The 12,245-nt window shown below is 49.0% G+C and overlaps 1 protein-coding gene across 1 annotated transcript in view; it reads left to right on the top strand.

The window, feature by feature from the left end:
* usp48 (ubiquitin specific peptidase 48) overlaps nt 1-1,404 on the top strand; it is an 88,483-nt gene extending 87,079 nt beyond the window's left edge. Inside the window, exon 27 of the mRNA XM_084317566.1 lies at nt 441-1,404. Coding sequence (XP_084173692.1) covers nt 441-463 — 23 coding nt within the window. The 3' untranslated portion in view covers nt 464-1,404. The remainder of the gene's footprint in view (nt 1-440) is intronic.
* Nucleotides 1,405-12,245: the final 10,841 nt, after the last annotated feature.

Raw genomic sequence — 12,245 nt, 5'->3', positions numbered from 1 at the left:
CTTATACCAATTGACCTACCTCAAACCCTGCCCTCTTTCCATGAGGGAAGCAACGGTTGTGATTGGAGGATCAAGAAAGGAGGGTGGGGCTTGGGATAGGTCAATCATTGTATAGAAGATGACTTATAGAGATCATGCTTAGAAGATGCATCTACATATCCCAATCGCAAATGTGGAAATGGAATATTTTAAGTTACCATGGAAACGGAACTTGCCACAAAATCCAATCGTAAACGAGATCATGTCCCATCAATTTCCCAGCTGATCCATTTACTGTAGACCAGATATCATATTGACTGTAGGCCAGATATCATAGGTTTCTTCAGCTGTGATAATGAGCTGAGCCTGGCTATTTTAAATTCAATGATGTTTACGCCCACCCTGTGAATCATATGGCAATAGTTATGTATTGATGGAATTATCTGTGCATTCCTCTGCAGGCACTGGCCTCCTCGGGCACTGAGGAACACTCTGCTCTGGCTACGCTTGAAGTGGACGAATGTCGGGACAGGAATCAAAAAGCTTGAATTTGTCAAGTGTCCATACAAAAATAAAGTGCTTTAATTTGTTTGTTCTTTTTCAAGTTTTAGTAGGTTTATTCCTTTCTTTTATAAAACTGTGACTATGTTGCAAATCTTTTTGTTTCCCCTGTACATTGACAAAAAAACAACAGATTGATATTTAATGACGCTTACGCATTCTTAAGGACTTGTGGTAGTGCCCTTTACCCTGGTTCAATAGAAAAGGGTTGTGAAAGTGACTTCTACCCTGGAGCTTGGCTTCAGTATGCTTCTCCAGTCACTTAGTGGAATAGGCTTGTTCTTGGACACCTGTTTAATTCCTTTTGTATTAAATAAATATATATAGAGAGAAATTTCTTCTTGAAATGTTTCTTTTAGAATCTTTATTCATGAGCAACTGTTGAGTATTAAAAATTCAACTGTGGGGCGTCTTGGTAGTGTCAAGGAATAAGCACTCGCCTACCTTCACAGAAACCCGGGTTCAATTCCCGGCAGCAGTACCTCCAGCTTGGGCAGTCGTCCCTACGAACACAATAAGAGTTTGCGGGTGGGATACGAGTCCTGTTCGCTACAACAGCGACGCCTACTGGTCAGCCTGTTCAGCTGGGAGGGGATCTGGGGGAGATGGCATGAACATCCGCACGAGTTACGCTCTTCCAGTGAAACTCCAATCGGTCAGGAGAAAAGCAGCAGCTGGTGACTCGAGGAGGCGTCATGTGGTCGTCTGCACCCTCCGACAGCATTGCAGCGACCAGGAGGGAACCACTACATTGGGGATATGCTAGAAAAAGAAAATGCTTTTCAAGATTAAATACATTACTTACCTCAATAAAATCTATAGTAATATACCCCATGTGGCGTTTAGATGTGGCGTTTAGAAAAAGATAGGGCTATTTCCTTCCAAGAGATCAACCATACAAACAGTTAGGTCTGAAGTGACCTGAAAGGACAACGGCAAATGGTATGTACTGTTCTTTTCACTTTTTTTCATATGGGCAATAAAGATAGTTTTATTCAAACTGGTCTATAATTGTATCATATTACAGTACTAGTACACAGTCGATGAGTGGAGTAGTGTGAATGAGAATCATCTGGTAGACCTCAATACAAACAAAAAAATGCTTGTATTAAGAGGTTCTTCAGTGGGAAGCTCAATAGATCATCTGACAACCTACTGTTTTACAGCTAGTAGTGTTTCAAAACAGGTCGAATGAAACCAAAGCACTACAATATCTATCCAAACAATCATTTTGTCTGAAGTTTCTTGATTAAGATCATCCTAAAGAGGATCTTTGGTCAATCTATTGATTTGCCGTGCAGTTCCTTATCCTCCCAGCAGGTGATGCTCTTCCAAATGGCTTTAGCTGTAATTAGGGATGGGGATTTAAAAAAAATTATCCTACACATTTTTACTCCAATCAAATTTATTTGTAAGGCCCGACAACACACGTTAATGTCCCCATGGGCCGTACACTTCTTCTTTAAACAAGTCAAGAAGAAACATCACAATAAGTCAAGAACAAAACTAGAACACCATAAGGTCCAAAAAAATTAAATAAATGCAACACTCCCACCCCACGCGAAGGTAAGGAAAAAACTCACAAACCTAGCAATAGGAGGGGGTTAGAGAGTTCCCATGTTTGTAGTGGGCGGAGATGGAGCAATAGAGTAATAGATAGAACTACTGCAAGCTATGGATACAGGATGAGATACAAGACAATAGCTCAGGGCCGTATGCCCCGTGGGGGCAGGAGAAGTCACTCAGGGTTCAGCACTGCAGGCCAGACAGAAGACGGTATACTATGAAGCTGTTCCATAGGACCGGTTGAGACAGAGACGGAGGTTAAAAGGTTCTCCTATGTCTGCAGAAAAGGGAGCAAATAGACATCCTAACTAAACTAGACAGATTAATCTAAGGGTCAGTCCCCGACCAGGTGAGATCAGGGTAGGTTGAAGGAGAGAGAGAAAAGATGGGTCTTAAGCAGGGATTTAAAAGCTTTGACCGAGCAGGCGCCCCTGACGACGGCAGGTAATTTGTTCCACAGGTAGGGAGCGCGGTAGACAAAGGCTCTGTGGTTGGCGGATTTCTTTTTAACCCTAGGAATCAATAGAAGCCCCGCATTTTGTGAGCGCAGAGCACGAGCGGGGGAGTATCGAGAGATGAGATCGGATAGATGGAGCGGTGCAAGCCCATTTAAAATTTTGTAGGTGAGGAGTAGCACTTTAAAGTCAGATCGGGCTTGAATAGGAAGCCAGTGTAGGGTGGACAAAACTGGTGTGATGTGATCAAATGTTCTAGTTTTAGTTAGTATCCGTGCAGCCGCATTTTGCACGAGTTGAAGATTTTTTATGCTTGAATTAGGTAGGCCTGAAGAAAGTGCATTACAGTAGTCTAGACGTGATGAGACAAAAGCATGAATTAGGGTTTCAGCATCAGCCAGAGTTAAAATGGGGCGAATTTTTGCGATATTACGAAAATGGAAGAAGGCAATTTGTGAATTTTTTTATATTATGTGCATTAAATGAGGGATGAATAAAAAATGACTGAGGTTTTTTATGGTGGAGCTCTGGGATACATGACAAGTATCAAAGTTGAGGGAGATGTGCTGAAACAGGCCTCTGTGGTTTGGGGGGCCAACAATTAACATCTCAGTTTTATCTGCATTAACACTTTGGATGCCAACGACGCTATAAATCGTTAGTTCATGCCGCCAGTTGAGTGCCGCCAACGACAAATAGTGTTTGTCGTGTTTTTTTTTATTGGCGATTTGAATTCATATTTCATCAATCGAGCCTCACGCTAGTGTTGCAGTCTCTCTGAGCTCAATTGGGAAGATACCGCCCCCTATCGTCTCTCCCTGTGTAACTGCACCCCATTCGTTTAGAGTCTTTAGACTGATGAAGGGGGGGGGGGGGGGGGGCAGTTTCCTCATTTTACTTTTCCGTCAAGCCAACTAAAAGTAAGTAATTTGTGACTTTGGTAACCGCCGTTTCGGTGGAGTGTAAGGCTCTAAAGCCAGATTGAAAAGATTCATTAAGATTATTGTTTGATAGATGGTCAGTAAATTGCGTTGCGACAATCCGTTCTAATAATTTGGATAGGAACGGAAGATTGGAGATGGGTCTGTAATTTTTTAAGATTAGAGGGTCGAGGTTCGGTTTTTTAAGTAGTGGTTTAATGACGGCTGATTTAAAGGCCAGGGGCACCACGCCAGTAGACAAGGAGGTGTTGAAGATATTGAGTAGGGCAGGGCCTAGAGTTGGGAAGAGTTTTTTGATGAGAGTTGCTGGAAGAGGGTCAAACAGACAGGTTGAGGGTTTAGCCGCGCCAACCAATTTAGAGAGGGCACTAAGTGAGACGTTTTAAAGGCAGCATAGCGTATGTGTTGTGAAGGATCAGATTAAACCGAATATATATATTTATTTATGGATATATTTAATAGTATTTGTATATCGTTTGATATCCCTTGTATATTCCTTGTACATATACACTGAATATCCCTTTGGTCTACTAACAGCCCATAATAGTTTCATTCTCTCATTGGACAAGAACTTGGCGCCAGCAGCCAAGCCCCTTGGTTCAAGTTCAATCGTGCCGACGAACATGTCGTTACTAGCCCCGGTTCCGCGTAGGAATACGTCTGCCGAAATACGAATGGTACTATTTGTTCACAGCGCATATATATATGGCGCAAGAAAAGTAGAACTTCCTTTAGCCCTTAGTTCTTTACCCTCCAACCTAGTGGCAAGACGTTAAGCCTCACCCACGATACACGTGTGGTGCAGTATGGTCAACTTGGCCTCAGAATGGCATTGAGACATCGTGTGGATTAATAGTTGAATTGTCATAGTTTGGCACTATACCGTCGAGTGGGACGTATTTCTATTAAGTTAATAATAGTCTATTATGTATGGTGCATCGTTCGGTTAGAGTTATAAAGTGAGCAGTACCCCCATCGTTTTCCTCGCGTTATCTAGAGTCTTAACCAGGCTGGGCAGACCACGTGTGGTGCTTTCATCCGAGGAGTTCTGGGCAAGGACGAGTGGACCTGCACATTGGATTACCTTACCCGGACGACGGCGAGCCCTACACGGCTTGGATTATCTACTTGCTTTGGGTGCTTTGATTATGCCATGGATAACAGCCAACACTGGTAAGTGTTGGAACTACCCCCGAGAGGAGTCCAGGTGAGACGGCGCTCTAACCCGAGTGAGGTCGCCTCACGTCTCTTCGTTGTGGACCGGCAGCTACCGTCTACAAGAGGGCCCAACTGTATTCACCTGTGGACCAAGGTTCTGTGGGCACCGTGTTCAGCACTCTGAATTCTCCCAAGAAATCGTTGGCCAGATGGGATATCGCCAGCGGCTCTCCTAACCCCCCCCCCCCCCCCCTACTGACTTACAACCAGCGGGACCCCCTTTAGTGTATCCAGCTATAATCATTAAGTACCATCGCTATAGTTCCCTAAAGAACCAGGTTGTATACTTGCTTCCTGCGTAACCAGAGATTGGACATTCAATGTTGATTTGCCTACGAATACTCATTTGCCTTACAAGTGCATTCAAATCATAAATGTCATTACGTGAACGTTGTATATACCCTTTGCTATATATTAAAGATTCGACGGATACATTTGTGTGGACTTGGTTTCATCAGGTGGGAAAGTGTTCATCATATCTATATCATGTACTGTGTGGCCAGTAGTTAAAGTACATAAAGCGGTAGTGGTTTAATGATACCATACTTATCAATACAGTCAGGGAATTGTACCCCTCAGTTACAATTGGTCCTTCGAGCCGGAGGGTAACTAGTGTAATATTAATATAGTGTTATTAATATTGAAATGGCCTATGATGAACACTCCACGAAACGGTCCTCCTAACGTAGAACGCCCGCGGCGCAGACGACAGACACCTCAGTACTTAGAGGATTACGCTGTCAGTCAACTACCTAGCCTTCTACAAACGGTAAACGCGGTAAAAGTAGAAAGTAAAATTATGTCTGACCTTAACGACCAGGTTACCCCGACCACAGAGGCCCTAGTGGGTTCTAATGTAACTGACCAAGCTCACGGTGGGGACCAGGAGGGAGCTGACATGCCTTTACCCCCCGCCAATACCGGAGAAGTAGTCCCCGACCAGCCCCGGGAGGAAGACAACCCTACAGAGAGAGAACTCTGCACGGAAGAAGAGGAGGAGAGCGCCGAGGAAATAGAGCTCCAGGACTCCCCAACGAGTACCGCCAGGAGCGGCTCACCTCTACAACCGTCTTCCCCCAGCGAAGCGGAGAGGATGCTATCACAGGCGTTCCTCGTCAGCCTGACAGCCTCTACCGAACGCGATCGACTCCAGGGTGAACGCGATCGACTTCAGGGTGAACGCGATCGACTCCAGACACCGCAACGGAGCGAAGAAGAGCGCATATGCCTGGAGATGAGACGCCTTCAGACGGAAGAGAATATGGCAAGAGACCGAGCAGACACCCAGCGTGCCGCTGCCGGTGCCCAAAGAGAAGCAGAGCGCGACCTCGCTCTCATCCAGCGCGAAACCGAGCGCGACAGACTACAAGCCGAGCGCGACAAGCTACAAGCGCAACTAATGGAGCAGCTGATCCTCAAGGCAATACCCTCTCCCTCCGCCAGGGGTTCAAGGAACTCGTCGAGACAACAGTCAAGGGCAGCGTCTCCTAACCGAGCAAGCGACCCTGAACTTGACCAACAGACCAAGCCTATACCCCCCGCAGACCCCCTTCCCCGACCGGTCCAAGCGAGACCCAGCTACAAGGAAGGAGCAGCATACACTGCGGAGAAGCTAAATAAACGACTACAGGATCTAGAGGACCTGATGGGAGAGGAGGAGAACCAAGCCCGACGACAGCACAGTACTCCACCGGACCAGGAGGTCCAGTACAGCCCAGGCTATACCCCTGCGGCGCTGCGCTACAGACCCCCGACTCTATTCACGGGTGAGCACGACGCACGACCAGCCCCGAGGAATAGCACCTGGACCAGCGGGCCATGGTACCCTGCCGGTACCAGCCCACAGAGAGGCGCAAGAGGAGACTCGCCTAGGAGGCCTCTCCCCCAACGCTCGCCGATGTATCAGCCATCCACGGCGTCATACATTGCCACACCGACCATCCCAGACTTCACCCATGAGAATCGGGCACAGTACACGGAGCTCCGAATGTGCTTAGAGACAATGATGGTGGATGTCGTTGATGAACGTCACAAGTATGCAATATTACTGAAGCACCTGAAAGTACCCCGAGCGCACAATATAGCGCTAGCCTATGCCACCTCTACGACCCCATACACCGCGGCTCTAGCAGCGCTGGACCAGAGATATGGACGTATATGGGATTACGTAATCCAAGAGATAAGGCATATTGACCGCCTACCCCCAGCAACAGACAATCGCTCATTAGACGACCTGTCTATAAAAGTGCAGTCCCTGGTAGGGATGCTGGGAGCGCAACGAGAAAAGGGTATGCACGAGCTATACGCCAACTCTAACGTCGAGAGGATTTTAGAGAAGCTGCCACCCGCCAGACAAGAGCGCTTTAGGCGGCAGAGAGACCACCGTGATCCTAATGGTCCCGAACCATCCCTCCTCGATCTAGCTGACTTCCTGGCGAGAGAAGTCAGCAGCTTACGACTGGATACGTTCGTGCGGAGCACACCAAGCTCCAGAGAGGGACCCAGGAGAATAAACGATGGAAGAAGATCGGTGACTGTCATGCACCAATCAGAATCAGTACCGAGCAGTAAGAACCACAGTACCCCCTCGAGAAAAGAAGTGGAAGATGGTGTGCCCGTACTGCGAGAAGGAACACTGGCTGTCACAATGTGACCTGTTCACAAAGATGAATGCAGAAGAAGTGAGTCAATGGATAAAGTCCAACAGGCGCTGTTACCGATGTGCGCGCAGTCACATGGCAGCCGAGTGCCGCCTAAAGAAGAGGTGCAGTCGGTGTGACGGAGCCCACCTAGATGTCCTACACGACAGTAACAGAAGAAAGCCTGCACCTGCACCATCGAGCAGCACCAAGGCAAGTGTCATGTACATTGACCCCGCCAGCAGCAGCGGCGCCCAAGTGCTCTTAAAGGTAGTCCGTGTAACATTGAGCTACCAAGATAAAGTCATGGACACTTACGCCGTCCTTGATGACGGGTCAGAGAAGACCCTTCTGCTCGCGTCCGCTGCGGCCCAGCTGGGACTGCGGGGGAGCGAGAACCAGATGACGATTCGGACAATAAGAAGAGATTTAAAGACGATAAAAGGCGAGAATGTCTCCTTCACTATCGCAGCAAGCGGGCAGCCAGAGCGACGGTATAGGATTACAAATGCTTTCACCAGCCAAGAAATAGGACTATCACAGTACACCTACCCCATCGCCAAGCTGATGGATAAATATGTGCACCTGCGTCAACTACCTATCCCGCTCATAGACGGCGCCACCCCGACCCTGCTGATAGGCTCCGACCATGCAGACCTCATAGTCCCGATAGACCGGGTCCATACAGGACCCAGAGGCTGTCCTGCAGCAGTCGAGACCCGCCTAGGATGGACACTACAAGGCCCCCTCGCTAAATCTCTCAACCGAACAGCAGCCACTAGCTGCCTCCACTCCAGAGTGACAGAGGAAGACACCACTCTCCTGCAGCATGTCGAGAGGCTATGGACACTAGAGACAATGCCCTTTAAGAACGAAAAGAAAGACATTCGTTCTAAAGAAGACATTTACGCCATAAACCTCCTCGAGCAAGGGACAAAGAGAGTCACAGTCGGCGGAGTGATGAGATACGCAACTCCACTCCTGAGGCGAGAGGGAATGCCCACCTTTCACGCCACGAAAGAAGCTATGGAGCGGTATCTATTGAACACAGAGCGGCGCCTAGCCAAAGACCCCGCTCAAGAGAGTGTGTACCGCGCTGAGATTGAGAAGCTAATCACAGCGAGACACGTAATGAAGATTGACATTAAAGAGGCCGATCAGACGACCGAATCATGGTACGTGCCGCACCACAAGGTCCACCACAACGGCAAGGATCGCATTGTGTTTAACTGCAGCTACCAGATCGGATCCCAGAATCTGAATAAAGAGCTCTTGCCCGGCCCCACACTCGGCCCCTCTCTACTAGGCGTGCTACTACGCTTCCGCCAGGACAAGGTGGCTATCAGCGGGGATATCAAAGGGATGTTCCTGCAGGTGAGACTAGCGGAGGAGGATAAGCCCCTACTGCGGTTCCTATGGAGAGAGAGGATCGGAGATGAGCACCCAGCCATCTACCAATGGGAAGTCCTCCCCTTCGGAACCACATGCAGCCCGTGCTGTGCTACATTTGCACTGCAGAAACACGTCGCAGAGGACCCAGCAGCAGATGAAGAGGTCCGACACAGTGTGAAGAACAGTTTCTACGTGGACAACTGTTTACAAAGCGTTTCGACCCAAGAAGAAGCCGAGGCTCTCCTACTCAAGCTACGCGCCTCCCTGATCAAAGGCGGCTTTGATCTCAGGCAGTGGGCCAGCAGCGACCCGCACGTATTGCGCAGCCTCTCCCCCGCGGACAAGGCTGCCAGCAGCGAGACCTGGATGGCGACAATCCCAGGAGAAGCCCAAGAAATGACACTAGGACTAGTCTGGCGCTTCAAAACAGACTCGCTCCACTATAGACACAAACCCCTGACCACGGAGCAGGGAAGGTCGACGGCGATACCGACCACCAGACGGAGTGTGTACAGAACACTCGCCAGACAATATGACCCGTTGGGATGTATTCTACCTTACACCACCAGGGCAAAGATGATTGTACGAGCACTATGGGACAAGGACCAGGGCTGGGACGACCCAATACCCGCACCCCTTGCCTCCACATGGAGAGAGTGGGAGACGGAGCTCCGCTCACTCCCAGGCGTCAATATACGCCGCAGCTACTTCCCACCCACAGTGAGGCCAGAGACATGCAAGATGGATCTACACGTCTTCAGTGACGCCTCCGAAGTAGCCTATGGATCGGTGGCCTACTTGCGTGCCCAAGAGAAGGGAGGAGAGATACACACCGCTTTCATCCTGGCTCGCTCAAGAATAGCCCCACGAAAGCAACAATCTATCCCGCGTCTAGAGCTCTGCGCAGCCCTAGCAGGAGCGCATCTAGCCACGTTAATCCAACGTGAACTCACCATTCCGGTGCACAGAACAATCTTGTGGTCAGATTCCACGACAGTACTCACATGGATCAAGTCTGATTCATGCAGATACAAAGTCGTGGGAGTCAGAGTCACCGAGATTCAAGAGTTAACAGAAGCAGCGAGCTGGCGGTATGTGGACACCAAACACAACCCAGCTGACGTCATCACCCGGGGAATGTCCCTAGATGACCTCACCCGTCACAACATCTACAGTGACGGACCAGAGTTCCTCAAGCTCCCGGAAGGAGAGTGGCCTACGCCCACCCCACGGGAGGCGAGTAAAGAGGAGGCTGAGAACAAGAAACCTATGTTCTGTGGACTGAGCACAGTCGCCTCCACAGACCCCAACATAGATGACTGCCTCACCCTACAGAGTGCGCAACTAAAGACATTTCTGTGGCACCACCCAGAGATTCAGCCCACTGCCGACATTTCAGCAGCTGACTACGAAGAAGCAGAACTTCTTCTACTACAACGAGCCCAGAGAGACTCGTTCCCCGATGAGCTAGACTGTCTACAGGGAGGAAAGCCCGTCCCATCAGACAGCAGATTGCTCCACCTGGCACCCGAGAGCGACGCCCATAATCTCATCAGAGTGGGTGGTCGTCTGCGGAGAGCCCCCGATCTACCGGATGACGTTAAGTACCCGATAGTCTTGAACAGCCGACACAAGGTCACAGAGCTGATCATAAAGAAATACGACGAGGATGTACACCACGCAGGAGCAGAGAGAGTCTTCGCGGAGATCAGACGTCGCTATTGGATACTTCAAGGGAGAGAAGCAGTGCGACGCTTCCAGCGAACCTGTCTAGACTGCCGAAAGTGGCGCGCGCAGCCCAGCATACCCCGGATGGCTGACCTACCTCCCTGTCGCCTCCGACTCGGCGACAAGCCATTCCACTCCACAGGCATGGACTGTTTTGGCCCGTTGTATATAAAGAAAGGAAGAGGAACCGAGAAGCGGTGGGGTATTGTATTCAAATGCATGACCACCAGAGCGATACATATCGAACTCCTTCCAACCATGAGCACAGACTCATTCCTTATGGCCTTCCGAAGATTCACATCACGGAAAGGAAAACCGTCTACATTGTTGTCTGATCACGGGACAAACTTCAAAGGCGGAGAAAGAGAGCTGAGAGAGAGCTTCCAAGCTATGGGCCCAGAACTTAAGACCCACCTCGCTCCATCCCAGATTGACTTCCAGTTTAATCCCCCGAACGCACCCCACTTCGGTGGAACCTGGGAACGAGAAGTACGTTCTATAAAGACAGCCCTGTACGCCGTGCTTGGGGCCCAGACTGTAGCGGAAGAAGTCCTAATGACAGTCCTCACGGAGATCGAGGGAGTATTGAACTCCAAGCCCCTCGGTTACGTCTCAAGTGATGTAGCAGATGTCGACCCAGTCACCCCCAACACACTCTTGATGGGGCGGCTGGACCCCGCGCTACCCCAGACAATGTACAGGCCTGAAGAAGCGAACGGCCGAAGAATGTGGAGGTACAGTCAAGTACTAGCTGACAAGTTTTGGAACAGCTTTCTACTCCACTACCTGCCGTCTCTACAGACCCGCCAGAAGTGGGTAAAAGAGAGAGACAATTTGACAGAAGGAACAGTCGTCATGATTATCGACCAGTCACTACCCAGAGCTATGTGGCCGGCTGGCCGCGTAAGCAAAGTGATCACCGGTGCCGATGGCAAGGTCCGAGCAGCTGAGGTGCTCGTCCAAGGGCGAACTTACACACGACCCGTGGCGAGGCTAATAGAACTGCCCAGACTCCCAGACACTATCGATGACGACCATGACCCCATGACTTTGTGAGTTGACTGACCCTTACAGCGGACCTTGAGTGGTAGACAGTGCGGTCAATCTGTCTCTGCTTAGCTAATTAGGTGGGACTAATTAGGGGGCGGCTGTTGTGAAGGATCAGATTAAACCGAATATATATATTTATTTATGGATATATTTAATAGTATTTGTATATCGTTTGATATCCCTTGTATATTCCTTGTACATATACACTGAATATCCCTTTGGTCTACTAACAGCCCATAATAGTTTCATTCTCTCATTGGACAAGAACTTGGCGCCAGCAGCCAAGCCCCTTGGTTCAAGTTCAATCGTGCCGACGAACATGTCGTTACTAGCCCCGGTTCCGCGTAGGAATACGTCTGCCGAAATACGAATGGTACTATTTGTTCACAGCGCATATATATATGGCGCAAGTAAAGTAGAACTTCCTTTAGCCCTTAGTTCTTTACCCTCCAACCTAGTGGCAAGACGTTAAGCCTCACCCACGATACACGTGTGGTGCAGTATGGTCAACTTGGCCTCAGAATGGTATTGAGACATTGTGTGGATTAATAGTTGAATTGTCATAGTTTGGCACTATACCGTCGAGTGGGACGTATTTCTATTAAGTTAATAATAGTCTATTATGTATGGTGCATCGTTCGGTTAGAGTTATAAAGTGAGCAGTACCCCCATCGTTTTCCTCGCGTTATCTAGAGTCTTAACCAGGCTGGGCAGAC

This window comes from Notolepis coatsorum (genome assembly GCF_963971535.1).
Source record: "Notolepis coatsorum genome assembly, chromosome: 6".
NCBI classification, from domain to species: domain Eukaryota; kingdom Metazoa; phylum Chordata; class Actinopteri; order Aulopiformes; family Paralepididae; genus Notolepis; species Notolepis coatsorum.
Note: the sequence above shows the minus strand (reverse complement) of the source record. Positions and strands in the feature narration are given on the sequence as shown.